At 40.8% G+C, this 15,169-nt stretch overlaps 1 protein-coding gene across 5 annotated transcripts in view; it reads right to left on the bottom strand.

Moving 5' to 3' along the window:
* LOC111154612 (heterogeneous nuclear ribonucleoprotein R) overlaps positions 1–12,233 on the bottom strand; it is a 38,816-nt gene extending 26,583 nt beyond the window's left edge. For 2 of the 5 annotated variants that reach the window (XM_022514314.1, XM_022514315.1), the window contains exons 1-4: positions 12,071–12,181; positions 6,282–6,400; positions 5,551–5,658; positions 2,897–3,010 (exon numbers count right to left, since the gene is read on the bottom strand). In XM_022514314.1, coding sequence (XP_022370022.1) covers positions 2,897–3,010; positions 5,551–5,631 — 195 coding nt within the window. In that variant the 5' untranslated portion in view covers positions 5,632–5,658; positions 6,282–6,400; positions 12,071–12,181. Of the gene's footprint in view, positions 1–2,896; positions 3,011–5,550; positions 5,659–6,281; positions 6,401–8,673; positions 8,843–12,070; positions 12,182–12,209 lie in introns of those variants that run through there. The other 3 variants (XM_022514312.1, XM_022514311.1, XM_022514313.1) reach the window with 3 other exon arrangements.
* Positions 12,234–15,169: the final 2,936 nt, after the last annotated feature.

The following is a 15,169-nucleotide window of genomic DNA, read 5'->3' as shown; positions in this document are numbered from 1 at the left end:
AACAATACTTTAATTTTCAACAGGTATAGGCCAAATCTCTTGGAATTTAACTTTATGGGAAGAACCCAAACCTTTATTCTAAGATTTTGTTTTAACAAACTGCTTGATAGGAGTGGCTTAGGCTCATACAGGGATTTCACTGCAAAGGTATCTGCTGTATGCGATGATATCTAATATATAGGAAAATGCATCTTTCCCCTAAAGACACAATACAATATAAAAGAATACCATATTTTACAATTAGGATGCCAACTTTGTTTCTAATTGGATACTCAAAATAGTTTATCCTATTAAGTTGTTTAAATGCTTTCAGCAAAATGGTACAAATACTAACAAACTCCTTTCTTATCTATATAAAACAAAGATAAAACAAGTCTCCATTAATGAGCTCATTCATAGAATAAATCTAACAGGCTAAAAAAGTTCATTTTTGTAATTATGAAATAGATACAACCAACTAATTTTATACCAGGCTATACTGGGCATTGGAAAGAACATTAACAATATTATATAGACTTAATTTTTATTCCTAAGGTTTTTATAACTAAAGAAACAAGACTAAGATAAATGTAATAATTGATAAATACTAATAAGGATATCACATGCTGGATGGTATACTATAGATAACTTTTTCAAACTATATCTCCCTCTTGGAGGTGGTTTTAGGCTGCCTCTAAATAAGGAAGAAGCAAAAGAGCAATTACATTATTTATTTACTTTATATGAGGGTTTAAGGTAAGAAAACAAAACTTAAAATCATTTGGAAAAAAATACCTACGACAATCGTTGTTCAAGTAAGAAAGTTAAACTACATTTGTATATTGTTCAAAAGTTAATAAAATGTAGGGGTGCCTGGGTGGCTCAGTCTTTAAGTATCTGCCTTTGGCCCAGGTCATGATCCCAGGATCCCGGGATGGAGCCCTGCATCAGGCTCTCTGCTAGGCGGGAAGCCTGCTTCTCCCTCTCCCATTCTGCTTGTGTTCCCTCTCTCGCTGTGTCTCTGTCAAATAAATAAAATCTTTAAAAAAAAAAAAAAAAGTTAATAAAATGTAAATGTAGATTTGAAAGCATTCACAATCTAAACAGAACATTAAAAATGAAGGATGGCTTGAGGTACCTAGCTGGCTCAGTCAGTAGACTGCGACTCCTGATCTCAGGGTTCTGAGCTGGTCTGAGCTGGAGTGTCATGTTGGTATGGAGATTACTTAAAAATAAGAAAATCTTTTTTTTTTTTATAAAGATTGTATTTATTCATTTGACAGAGAGAGAGAGAGTGCACAAGGAAGGTGAGCAGCAGGCAGAGAGGGACAGGGACAAGCAGGCTCCCCACTGAGGGGACCTAAGCTGAATGCAGATGCTTAACCAATTGAACCACCCAGGCACTCCATTAATAAATTATCTTTAAAAAAAAAAAAAAATACTATTCACTCGTATTCTGTATTTCATGACATTTGCTCCTAGAACAAACTTAGATGGCTCATAGTCCAATTCCAACTCTACAGTAATTATGGAACATGGAATAATTTATAGTTTTTTTTTAAAAGAGACACAAAATAATAATATATAGCTGATTTAGGTATCATGAAAAATAAAGATGCTTACAGTCCTCCTTAATACTGCTAAATATTAAGAAATAGAATATTAACTGTCATAATGCTTGAAGGCAGTTCAGGGAACAAAGACCAATGAATGTAAACTCTATTTTATATACAGAGACTACACTGGAATTACTTCTGATATAAATCTAAAAAGTTAACTGGTAATGTCTTTATTCACAAACTATTCTTTTGGCTACCTGAAAAGACACCAGAAAGAAAAGACCCTGCTGTAAATTTATATTTTGGCACACAGTTTTTACCATTCAAAGGATCAGAATTGGTGGGGCGCCTAGGTGGCACAGGGGGTTAAGAGACCAACTCTTGGTTTTGGCTCAGGTCATAATCTCAGGGCTGTGACATCAAGCCCTGCATCAGGCTCCACACTAGCATGGGAGTCTACTTGGGGCTCTCCCTCTCTATACCTCCCCCGACCTCCGAGCCTCGCTGCGTGCACTCTCTAAAATAAACAAATCTTTAAAAAAAGGGGGGGGGGTTAGAGTTATCTAACATAGAGGTATATAAAAAAAACCTCTATGAAGGCACAGATGGAGCAGCAGAAATTGCTTTGTTCAATGACAGACCAATGTGCTCGACCTTTTATCTGATTCTACACCCTTCCCTTGTGTGACCCACTCCCATCAATAAATATCTCAGCAGGGGCGCCTGGGTGGCTCAGTGGGTTAAAGCCTCTGTCTTCGGCTTAAAGCCTCTGTCTTCGGCTCAGGTCATGATCCCAGGGTCCTGGGACTGAGCCCCACATCAGACTCTCTGCTCAGAAGGGAGCCTGCTTCCTCCTGCCTGCCTCTCTGCCTGCCGACTTGTGATCTCTACCTGTCAAATAAATAAATAAAATCTAAAAAAAAAAAAAATTCTTTTTAATAATAAATAAATAAATAAATAAATAAATCTCTCAGCAAAAACTAAGTACCCTTTACGTGGTGGGGGTAGGGCCAAGGAGGGAGGACAAGCGCTATTCAGAATTACTGACCTAAAACAAAACAGAATAAAGCAAATGTTTCTCTTTCATAACTTCAACCCAAGCACCTAAAATGGTGTGTTGCTGGTTGCATGGTTTTAGCAACCAGTTCCAAGAACTCCACATTCCTTTACAGAGTGTTTGGACATCTACTAGTCACATGGTTCTCCTTGCTTATGACTACAGTAAAATGCAAATGGCTAGCCAAAGAAAATAATTATAGCTAAACTTTAAAAAGAATCAACTACTCTTCCCCATCATACCATAGACAGAATAATTTACAAACTGGAAAGATTTCAGCAAACAGCTGAAGAACACTTACTTCTGTTCCAATGCCAGGTTGTACACCAGAGTACACACTGTCTGGTGGAGGACCACCATACTTCCTCTGTCCTGTGGTTACATCCAGAGTATAGCCAGTCCTTTCAAGCAACGCCTAAAGACAATTATACATCTGTTTATACTTGAATATTATATCACACATCAGTATATTAATCTTTTCCAAAGGATATCCCAACATCGTAGGCCATGTAGCTTAGATAAAATAATGTCAGAACTCATACTGGTATCACTCGCACATGTTGTTCCCCTTCATTTTACTCCTTTCCATACACTGAATGGAAAGAATTGTACACCAATTAAATCTCTAAGCACACGATGATTTTTTGATATGAAGGAACAGAAAAATGGGGCAAGGATTATTACAAACGTGACATAAGCCGACCCCAGGATACCTATCCATACTTCCGTATTGCAGCAGTCCTCATTTTGCATTTTCCTCTACTTCAGTGAGAGCTTTTCTTAACTTGTTCCCCTTACATACCATCTACCTACCTGTGATTCCTTTAAAAAAAAAAATGTTCTCTCATCAGAAGTCCTACCTTCTTCATGCAGCTTCTCTCATTCTCTATTCCTCACATCTTCCTACTGTGAATTTCGATTACAGTCAAGTAATTTAACCTTTATTTTGTTTAATCCTTTTGTATTTCTGCTCTATCATAAGCTCTATGAGAACCAGACCATTTCTCATACAACACAAACTCAAAATATTTGGCAATTACCAAATGAGTATTCTCAGGTTTCAAAAAACAAAACCTTATGTTTCCTGATTACCAACCTTCTTCACAACATTAGGTACTAAAGAGGGATTATAGAAAAGAAGGTAATGCTCTTGCCCTTAAGGGTCTGTATTTATATGAGAGGCAACAGCTCAGACAAAATGGAAAAAAAGAAATGTCATCTACCTAAAAATGGGAGATTTTTACACTTCATGCTTTAAAAGTTAGATGGCTCCCAACTTGCGATGATTCAACTTACGATTTTTCAACTTCCGGATGGTACGAAAGTGATGCATTCAGTAGAAACCACACTTCAAATTTTGATTTTTGATCTTTTCCAGTGCTAGCCATATGCAGGATGATACTCTTGTGATGCTGGGCTGAGGAAGGGAGGCTCAGCTCCCAGTCAACCACTCAATCACAAGAGTAAACAACCAATACACTTAACAACCATTCTGTATCCATAGCAACCACTGTTTTTCTCTGTCAGTACAGAACTCTTACAAATTACCCGAGATAGCCAACACTTCATTATAAAATGTGCTTTGTGTTAGAGATGACTTTACCCAACTATAGGCTAATGTAAGTTTTCTAAGCACATTTAAGGTAGCTAGGCTATGTTTGGCAGGTTAAGTGCCATTGGGTGTATTTTTGACTAAGGATAGTTTCATCCATGTCCAGATAAACCCATCCTAAGCTGATGAAGATCTATACACAATATCAAAGCAACAAGAAAGTCCAGACATCAAGTTTAGTGGCTTTCAAAAGTATGGTAGGAGGACCCCCGGGATTCCGGAGTTACTTTAGGGTCTCTATTTTTCTACCTTTGACTAAAAAGAGCTGCTCTAATTTTAAGCACAGAAACACATGTAACACAATATACACACGATATACGTTTTTATACATTTAAACTTTACTTGTCTCATATGTAATATACACATATCATATGTGCAATATATACCTTACCAAAAGCAAATACTCACTTTTGGGGAAATAACATAGGCCTATTCAATACACACCAATATTTAAAAAACAAAAAAAACAAAAAAAACCACAACTATTTTGTCAAATGGAATTTTCACGTGTTTATTTTTAAAATATTTAAGAATAGGTTATGCCATTTTACAGATGAGGGAAAAAGGTACAAAGGAGCTCTATGTAAACTATTCCGTGTCAGAAACTACAAGTTCTATTTTTTGTCTAAAACAAAACCACACAAACAACTTCATTAAGTAAAATAACTACTTCAATTTGAAAAATCTATCACTGTGGCAAAACATCAACAGCCCCTTAACTAAGGAATGAGGTTCACTGGTCCTTCACCAAAAGCCCTGTATTTATCTCGCAGAGCAGTTATCTAAACGATAACAGTAACTGGTGCTAGTTACACAGTTCTTGCTACATTCCAGGCATTATTCTAAGCACCTGACATGTCTTAATTCCTTTAATCCTCACAACTCTATGGTAATATGCCCAGTTTACAAATAATTAAACTGAGGTAAATAAAAATTCAGGAGTAAAGCAGTTAAAAATACCTCTTTAAAAAAAAAAAAAAGAAAGAGAGAGAGAGAGAGAGAGAGAGAGAGAGAGAAACAAAGTGCTCAGAAAGAAACCAAACCAAAAGACATGACTGAGTCAACCTCAAAAGCTATTAGCGGAAGCATCAATAAAAACATAACCTTCAGAGCCAGAACAATGAGGCAAGGGTCTGAATTAAGGTTTTTTCCCACCAAACATACAACTGAATGTTTGCCCTCCGAATTCTTCTTGTGTAATTTTCCTTCAATTATCTCATTTCTAAAACACTAGCTTAAAAAAAATGTGGAACAATGAAAACTGTTTCTAGGAAACATGAAAAGAAACATTCAATCTCATCATTCAACTTATTACCACTGCAACGACCCAAGTCCAGTTTTACCTTTATCTTCGCTTCATCCGGCCCCTTTGTGGACTCTTGCACCTTGCTCCCCTGTTTCTCCCTTTGCCTGTAGGTCTTCATAACTCCACATAAAAATGCACTTTTGTTCTAGAATAGACAAGTAATTCAATGCAAAAGAATCAGCAGGAATCATCGAAGGGTCAAATACATAGTTAATTTACAGTTTCAAAAGACCAGAATTTTAACCAAATATTTACTCATTTATTTGCTCAACAAATATTTGCTGAGTGGTTACTGTGTGCCAGAGACTGGAGTAGACAGCAGTAAGACAGCCAAGACCTCAGGGTGCTTACCTTCCACACTGGCAAGTCTTCCATTTGTTGATATTCAAACGCACGTGGACTATCTTTGCCAAACATTCCAAAACTATTCCTCCTACCTACATTATTTTCCTCCAAGATAATAAAACAGGGTCAGATAAACCCAAAACTGTTTAAAATCGGAGTATTCTAAACCCATAAAAGCTTAGTAATAACTGTCAGCAAATCCTGACTTTGATTTTAAGTTTTTAAAGTAACTTACTGGAAAGAAGTGGGGAGAGATTTTACTTTCTGAGAACTCTCCTGTGAAAGGTTTTTTTTTTTTTTTTTTTAATATAAGCAGAGGTAGTCACAAACAAAAAAGTATCAATTCTTTTCAGGAAAAAAAGTAATGGTAAAGTAATTTCACGTCATTAGTTATTCAAAGGCATTTCTAGTAAGTGGCCTTACCTGAACATGTGATAAGTCACTCTCCTTGAACTGCTGTAGTACAGACAGAGCTCCTTCTTCATTAAATTCCCTGAGAGCATCAATTGCTCTTTCATCAAGATCGACATAAGCTACCAATCCTACAAATTAAATTGAAAAGGGGTAATGTTATTGCAACAAAAGGGATAACCTAAACCGTGCTATCAATGTTTAATCAAGAATTATATTCAGTACTATTACTAACAAACTACATTCTCATTTAATATGCATATAGGCAGCTATACAAATACTATACAAAAAGGTCAAGAGTACAAATATGAAAATAGAAGATAAAATGTCAAACATGAATTTCAATTCCTATAAACACGAATTTCAATCCCCACATCCCACAGAAACCCCACAAAAATCCTAGCCCCATTTCCCCTCCCCTTCTTAAGGCTTGGAAGATAAATCTGATGTACACAGTGTACTACAGATTAAGTATTAATACAACAAATTCTGATTTATGTTAGAGTGGTAAGCATACACTGTATTCCCCAAGGATCAAGCTTCAAATTATATGGACTGTTGTAGTTGTTGCTAACCACACAAGAGGTGGGAGAAAAAAAAGAGAAATCATTTTTACTAAATAATTCTTTCCACTCTCCAAAAGGTATCAAAGGCTTTTCCTCCTTAGCACCAAAGAGAAAATGAAATGCACTTGTTTATCTGAGCGTCTACTTTGCTGCAGTCAGAATGTGGAAAGGCATAATTTTAAACTCTTCTACAAATGCAAGTGCAGCTTGATTAATCAATTCTGAAAGTCGTATTTTAAGGCATTTTTTTGTTCTTCTGATGTGTCAAGCTGAGGTTTAAAAGATGCTGTGGCATTCACAACACTGTCAATAATGACTGTTTTTCTCAAATGGCATTAAGGACTTTACTATGGACTTACAAGTAAACTATACAGAAAATATTTGCACTGTATTCTATACATGTAGTATATTAACTGCACACAGAACATCTACTCAGTCTGAAATGTAATTTCTTAAGTCTGTTAAGTTTGTGTTGTATTTCTCTCTATAAGGAATGTATTTCAGAATTGATCCAACGTAAAATGGATATATTTGGCAGATTAAAACTCCAAGTCCCTATGAACATCAAAAGTGACTCCATTTTGATCAAGTGAAAAAGAACTTTATTCCATACAGTAAATATATTTTAAATAAATGTAATGCCATTTGTAAAGTTACTTTAAGAAAATGTTGCCATGAGTTGTTTTAAAAGCTCAAAGTGAGCGTGCCTAATTATTGGAGTTTCCTTACTTCAAAATTCCATACCACCACCCAAAGCCACAACTCAGAGGACACCCATCGATCCATTCTGTCAATCCAACCCTACACCCGAACCATCAGCCTCTTGTCAATAACAAAGCACTCTGCAAGAGAGCACCTCTGAGCAAATCACTGCCTATTCTCTGTGGCAGAATGTCACAGAAAGTTCCTGAGGACTGATTTTCAAATGGAACCATCACCCAGGAGTCATTTTTCGGAAGTCATTTTAACGTCTAAAATTATCCTAAGCTTCTCAGATTTGAAAAAAAAAAATTTAAGGACAAAAAAACAGATATTTGTTACTACAGTACTTAAGACACATTTGTGAGACCATTCAATTCTCTCTCCCAGAATCTGGATAGGCACACAAAACACAGAGGAAGAAAGTTTCCATCTATGGCCCCAAAGGGGGAGGACACATTTATTAATGCACAACACTCCCTAAGGGTAAATATTTCTCTCCCTCTTTAAAAACTTCAAACCGCTTACAACCGACCATAGTAAGATATTCAAATTTGCTTAAGCACTTATCCATGGGACTTCTAGATTTTTTTAAAAAGCAGCTGTTACAAACCAACACTTCCAGATTACGGAGAGATGTGGATTTTCGTCTATTAGAAACGAGAGAGGCCACAAACTCTCACGGAGTCTGACATTTATTATCGTTTCAGACAATACTGTCTAACCAGTCCTCTTATTATGCCACCTAATCAGACCTAAGCTAATTTAACAATCACTTTAAGAAGCTAAAAGTAGAAAAGTAAAAGCAAAATGATGACTGATTTAGATTAAGAAAAAAATGTAACATTTGGTATGCTGAAACATACATTTTAATTGGTGGTAAATCGAAGACCAATTGATGTACTGTTCTGAAACAACTAAGACTGCATATTCAACACTAAGAAGGCTTCAAAATAATGAAATAAGAATATCAAAGTCAAACCCAATATGCCCTCAATGAAGGGAAAGTAACAAACATTCAGCTCTACATAGATCAGAAACAATATGTATTATTTAACCTTAAAAAAAAAATCTATAAAATTCAAAGTGGTTTGCCCTCACTTTCATAACCAGTCAGAAACAAGAAATGCATATTATACCTGTCTGAAATATTTCATCAAGTCTTTCTGCCACCTTCTGTGGGAGGCCTGCCTCTATCAGTGTCTTGTAGTGTTCTGTGTGAGTTACACTGGAAGTATCCATTGGTTCTTCCTCTTCTTTTAACTGTACCGCATTACCATTCACCTGATTAGCCATTTTATTATGCTGCTGGAAAAAATTCAGGAGCTATATTACATTAAGCCAGAAATAACTAGTTTGTAGGACAATGCATGATTTATCTAAACTAATTTGTATACATGCTGCTAATAAACTCTATCAAAATATTATTATATGCCTTTTGTGATGTATCTGACCTAAATTTGCAACAATAACCCTGTAAAACCATAGAAAATGTACATGGAAGCATTAGATCTTTAAGGAACTTCATGTACACGGGGTTAAAAAAAAAAAAAAAAAAAAGGCTTGAATTTACTGAAGGTAGAATTGCTGATTAACAAAAGCAGCTGTTGTGTCCTGACAAGCATATCAACAAATCACCACAAAATCCTAAAAAGCCCATCAGCTCTCAATTCTTACACAGTTTTTAAAAGTTTGATTTAGAAACAGAATGAACACCCATAGACCACTTAATCAAGGTTTAAGGACTTTCAAATTTTCCTAGTTCTGCTCCAAATCTAGGATAGGTGTGAGATCAATGCACTGCTGTTTCTAGTTCAACATGCTGGTGGTTTGGGTTTTCTCCGCCTCACTTAGAAAAAAAAAACAACAACAACACAACTTGACATTAATTTTAGTTCTAAAATTAATTTGCTATTCCCATTCACAGATTTAAAAGAAAAAATGACCAAGTTTAAAAGCTAAACGATTGTTTTAAGTCCACGTAAAATAAAAAGTGAGCTATAATTGAGGTTGCATCTTTAAAAAAAAAAAAATCATGAGTACATATTGAATTTTTCGTATCAGTAAAGCCGCAAAAACATATCGAAGAATGGACGGCTAACTTCTTCCAAACAGTTTCAACAAACATTACCTAATGAGGGTAAACTTAGGTCAGATGTCCCAGATTAACCTACCCAAATTATTTTGTATGTTCAACCTGTATATAGTACTGAAATGGACCAGCTCCCTGAAGAGAGAGATTAGATAATAAAACCATACAAGGCCAGTCTCTATACTGCCTCGAAAGACAGGGAATTAAAGTGCACTTGTCTGCGGTTAATGTGATGAAGATAATAAGCAGAATAAAGACATTGCAACAAATACTGAAATAGAGGACATGAAGATGAATCTCAAGAAGAAGCCTCCTTTTCTTGATGAACCTCAAGGTACCTAGTCAGCTACAAAGAAAATACAAGCTTCCTAAAAAGCACTAAACCCCGCAAGATAACCACACTTCCAGACGGCTGACAAACACTGTGCAGGTGCACCAGGTGCAGTTTTCTGACCTAAAACAACTTCTTTTCATTTCAAAGTCCACTGATATTTAGTTGAAGTGAATGAGAAAGGGAGAAAGACCAAGGGGAACGAGGTAATAGAGAGTAGGAAGGAAGGAAAATGCAGAAAGGATTATTCTGAAAATAAGATCAATATCATGACTTCTTAGGATTACAAAACATTAAGACTTGAGAGCCCACTAAGGTCTACACAGACGCAGATTCTCATTAAACTTTGGGTGGAGAAAGATTTCTCAAGGCAAGCCTCAAATTCTGATGAACTGACAAAAACGAACACATTCAAAACTGGCACACTTTTCATCAAGAAACTACTTACAGTGTAAGATGAATACGTTTACTGATTAATACAACCTATTTCTACAAAGATGCACCCTGAAGTCCAAAATCTCCTTGTGAACATATAGTTCTGTTTTCCCACGCTCCCGCACCCCCAAATACAACCATAAGATCATCAGAACTCAAAAGTTCTCAGTATCACAAGACCCTTAACAGTTATTGCACCTGTGAATACTATTAGTCACAGAAAGAAAGCAAATTTTTAACAGGAAAGTTCAATGAACATCTGCTAAGGTGATTTTTTTTTAAGTATGTGTAAAGCAAAAAAGACAAGTTGTGTATTAAGCACAAGATAGAAATATTTATGACTACCATTCCATTGCAAAGGTTCTCCTACAAGTTGATTCTGAAATTGGTTGATATTGTCAAAAAGTTTGTAAACTTTAACAAAAAAAAAAGTAAAATAATTAGATTCCAGGAAATAAAACCTTTCAGATCAAGGAAAACCTCTCTCTTCAAGCCAAATACAATGTGCTCATTTAAAAACCTCTTTTATGTCGTATGAGACCGTTTAAAACTTGTGTCAATTCAATACAATGCCACACAGCCAAACCATATTTCTGGATGCAGCAAATATACTGTGACTGGAGTCATTTGATCTAAGCATTTTTGCAAAAAGTAGACATTTAAATAAGATTTTAAAGGGCTGCTGGGAGATTTGGGAAGTCAGCACTAGCCCCTCCCTGACTTTTTCTGAACATCTCTGTGCAAATTCTTCATATTAAGAGACGGGCTTTAAAAGAACCAACGAAATGAAAACTAACGGTTATCTCATGGGTTAGGAGTGTCAAGCCCTTATCCTACGACTGACTCATGAGACATAAACTGAGTCTCTTGAGGACAGCAAAAATCTCAAACAGGTCAGCATGAGAGGACTGAAGCTTTCAAGAACCCCTTGGCCTTAAGTTTTACATTTTGGCAACACGATTGCTACCGTATAAGAAAAAGAATCGCCTTTCCAATTTAGTGCGCCTAAGACATTCTTAGAATTATGCATCTCAGGCGCCGCTTGAAGCCTAAGTTTCACGGCCTCTAGTAGTCATTTTTTCCTTCAAATCTCGGCTCGCAGCATGCAGAATGGGGGAGGGGAGGGAGGCTTCCTACACAAATCCGCCCTCGGGCTTCAGCTCCCACAAAAGTTTTCTCCCGGCTCAGGTAACCCGGGGTTTGCATCCCGCCCTCTGCCCACCCCCCCCCCTCAGGCCCGTCGCGATCAGCCACACCTCCCGCGCACGCCTAGGCCGGCCGAGACGGGCGCGAAACGGCTCCGGAGGACAGCAGCGAAGGGACCGCGGGCGTCTGAGGCCGCGGGCCGGGCCGGCCGCGTGGAACGGCGGGCGGAGGCGGGAAAAACACTGCAGTCCCCGGCAGGCCGCGCGGAGGGTGCCCGGCGGGCCGGACCGCCGGCCGGGGGCTGGAGGGGCGGGGAGAGGATGAGCGAGGGCGAGGAGGCGCCTCGGCCGGGCTAGGCCCTCCGCTGCGCGGCCGGACGAAGCCGAAGCCGCCCCCAGCCCATCCCCACCCCCACCCCGGGGCCTCGGAGCGAAAACGAAACTGGGGCCAAGGCGCCGAGCCCGGGCTGGGCCCCGTCGGGTCGGATCGGGGCTCCCGGCCCCTCCCCCCCACGGGCCGGCGCGAGACTCACCAGGGCAGAGCTGGGGCCGCCGGCCGGGCCCGTGAGAATCAGCGCGAGGCGCTTTGAAAACGACTAGAAATGGCGCGCGCGCCACCCCCTCCCCCCCCTCATGGACAGAGACGCGATCCCGGCAGCACGCGGGGTTTACCGGAACTGCTTCCAGGGACTCCGAGCGGCCGGGCAATCGTCTCGCGCGGCGGCCTGAGAGGCAGCTCAGGTGTCCAATAGTAGCGGAAAGAAGCGGCTCACGCTGGACGACTGGAGAGCCAATCGATGAAGCCGTCGGCTGAGCCAATGAGGGAAGTCAGCGCCGCCGGCTGGGGCGCCTCCGGGGCGGGGGTAGGAACACAAAGGGGTCCGTGGTGGAGCCCCGAGTAGAGAGGCGAGGCTGCGGGGCACCCGGCCTTGAGTGGGCGAGGCTCTTCGCTCCTCGTCCGCGGGCGATACGAGACCGAAAAGCTAGGCCTCGCGCCGCGTGGCCGCCTCCGGAACCCCGCCCCCTACTGTCCGCTCCGGCCCCGCTCCTTCGCGGCCCTCCCGCCCCTCCGCCGGCGCCGCGGCGTCCCTAACCTCCCTCCAGCCACTGCCGGCGCCGCCGCCGCCGCAGGCGTTCGCCCCCGACACGCCCACCGCCACGCGGTCGGGCCTCCTTCTGGGTCATCTTTTGGGCTCCGGTTGAAGCACAATTTAAGGCTGATTTGGCTGGCCGTCTGGCTGGAGAATTTCACGGACAAAAATCATCTCTTGGAGCGATCGGAAAACTGTCCCCGGACTCCCCGTTGCACATCGTTGGGGCAGCTCGGAACGTGAGAAATCGCTGAAGTTGGCACCATTCGAGAGCACTGTTAACAAATGCTAGAGCAGGGACCTTTTCTCACAGAGTTGCAGCTAATTGTTAGGAAGAAGTACGGCAGATACATGCATCTGCGAAGCCAAGGGAGCAGTGCAGGGAAATGGCTAAGTCCCAAGGAGGTGAATTCCTGTTATTCCTAAACCCATTTTTCAACGTAACGCCCTGATGGTTTGTTTTCTGTCCTTGACTTGGTGCAAACCTCTCTCCTCCCACAATCTTCCCAGCTCACTTCTGTAGAGCCAGCTGTTCCCCACCCCGACATCCAATGCCCTACCCCTCTTAGGGACTGGAGGAAGGTCAAGCAGTGGTCTATAGGATTTTCAGATATACTGGAGGATCATTTAAGCTTCCCAGAACCTATCAGCCCCAAATTAATTATTAAAAACATACTATGGAGGTGCCTGGACGGCGCCTCTGGTTAGGCACTTTGAGTTTGGCTCAGGTGGTGATCTAGGTGGTGGGATGGAGCCCTGCCTTGGGCTCTGCGCTCAGCAGGGAGTCTGCTTGAGATGCTGTCTCTTCCTCTCCCTCTGCCCCTCCTGTTCCTGCTCTCTCTGTCAAATAAATAAATCTTTTTTAAAAAAACCTACTGTGCGCTCAGTACTGAGCTAAATGGCTCAGTGGATCCAAGTTTTGTAATAAGGGTTGTGAAACTTACACAAATGCTGGGATCTTTTTTGGAAGTGATATAAAATGATAAATACAGGAGCGCCTGGATGGCTCAGTGGGTTAAGCCTCTGCCTTTGGCTCAGGTCATGATCCCAGGGTCCTGGGATCGAGCCCCGTGCCGGGCTCTCTGCTCCGCAGGGAGCCTGCCTCCACCTCTCTCTGCCTGCCTCTCTGCCTACTTGTGATTTCTGTCTGTCAAATAAATAAATAAAATCTTTTAAAAAAATGATAAATACAAATTCAGGAACAGAATCTTGGTAGGGCATGGTACAAATGAGAGACCTCAAGGCTTGAACTTTATTAGCCTCTAGCTCAAGAATTCTTTTTTTTTTTTTAAGATTTTATTTATTTGACAGAGGGAGACAAAGGGAGAAAGGGAACACAAGCAAGGGCAGTGGGAGAGGGAGAAACAGGCCTCCTGCAGAGCAGGGAGCCTAACCCAGGGCTTGATTCCAGGACCCCGGGATCATGACCTGAGCCAAAGGCAGACGCTTAACGACTGAGCCACCCAGGTGCCCCTAGCTCAAGAATTAACATTCTTAGTGCTATTTGGTAAGGGCTATGGATCTATTCTAGATTTTAAATAAAATACATAGCATTACAAAAGAAACATTATATTGAAATACAATTAGGAAATATGTGGGTGGGTGTTTATTTTTCGACAGAAAGAGAGAGAACAAGCAGGGGGACAGGAAGAGGGAGAAGGAGAAGCAGGTGCCCCAGGAGCAGGGAGCCCAACGTGGGGCTGAATACCACGACCTGTTGGTTATTGACCTGAGTCGAAGGCAGATGCTTAACAGGCTGAGCCACCCAGGCACCCCGGGAAATATATATATATATATATATATATATATATTTAAAAGATTTGATTTATTTGAGAGGAAGATTGCTAGAATGAATGGAGGGGTGGCAGAGGGATAAGCAGACTCCCTGTGGGGCTGGGAGCTGGAGGCAGGGCTTGATCCCAGGACGCTGGAATCATGACCTGAGCCTAAGGCAGATGTCTAATTGACTGAGCCACCCTGGCGCCCTAGGAAAAATATTTTAAGAGCAAATGTGTGATGTAAATATGTTTATCGGGTGCATGAGTGGCTCAGTCAGTTAAGTGTCTGCCTTCGGCTGGAGTCATGATCTTGGAGTCCCCGGATGGAGTCTGTGTGGGGCTCCCTGCTCCATGGGGAGTCTGCTTCTCCCTCTGCCCTTCACGCCACTCTTGTGCTCTCTCTCCCACTCTCTCTCTCTCTCTCAAATAAATAACATCTTTAAAGAAATAAATCTTTTTATTTATTAAGACATTAACTATCAAGCTCTTGCAGCAGGTCAAATAACTACAGAAATTTTAAAACGGTGATGAGAAGATATTCAAGAAGTCCATGATAACTATAATGTGATATGGGGGTGCCTGGGTGGTTGAGTCATTAAGCATCTGTCTTTGGCTGGGGTTATGATCCCAGGGTCACGGGATCGAGCCCTGCATCAGGCTACCTGCTCAGCAGGAAGCCTGCTTCTCCCTCTCCCACTTCTCCTGCTTGTATTCCCTCTCTCCCTTTCTCTCCATCAAATAAATAATAAAATCTTTTTAAAAG

The sequence above is a fragment of the Enhydra lutris genome, unplaced genomic scaffold (assembly GCF_002288905.1).
Source record: "Enhydra lutris kenyoni isolate GAN:26980312 unplaced genomic scaffold, ASM228890v2 scaffoldscaffold38, whole genome shotgun sequence".
Taxonomy (NCBI): Eukaryota; Metazoa; Chordata; class Mammalia; order Carnivora; family Mustelidae; genus Enhydra; species Enhydra lutris.
The sequence above is the reverse complement of the archived record's forward strand: the minus strand, read 5'-3'. Positions and strand labels throughout refer to the sequence as shown.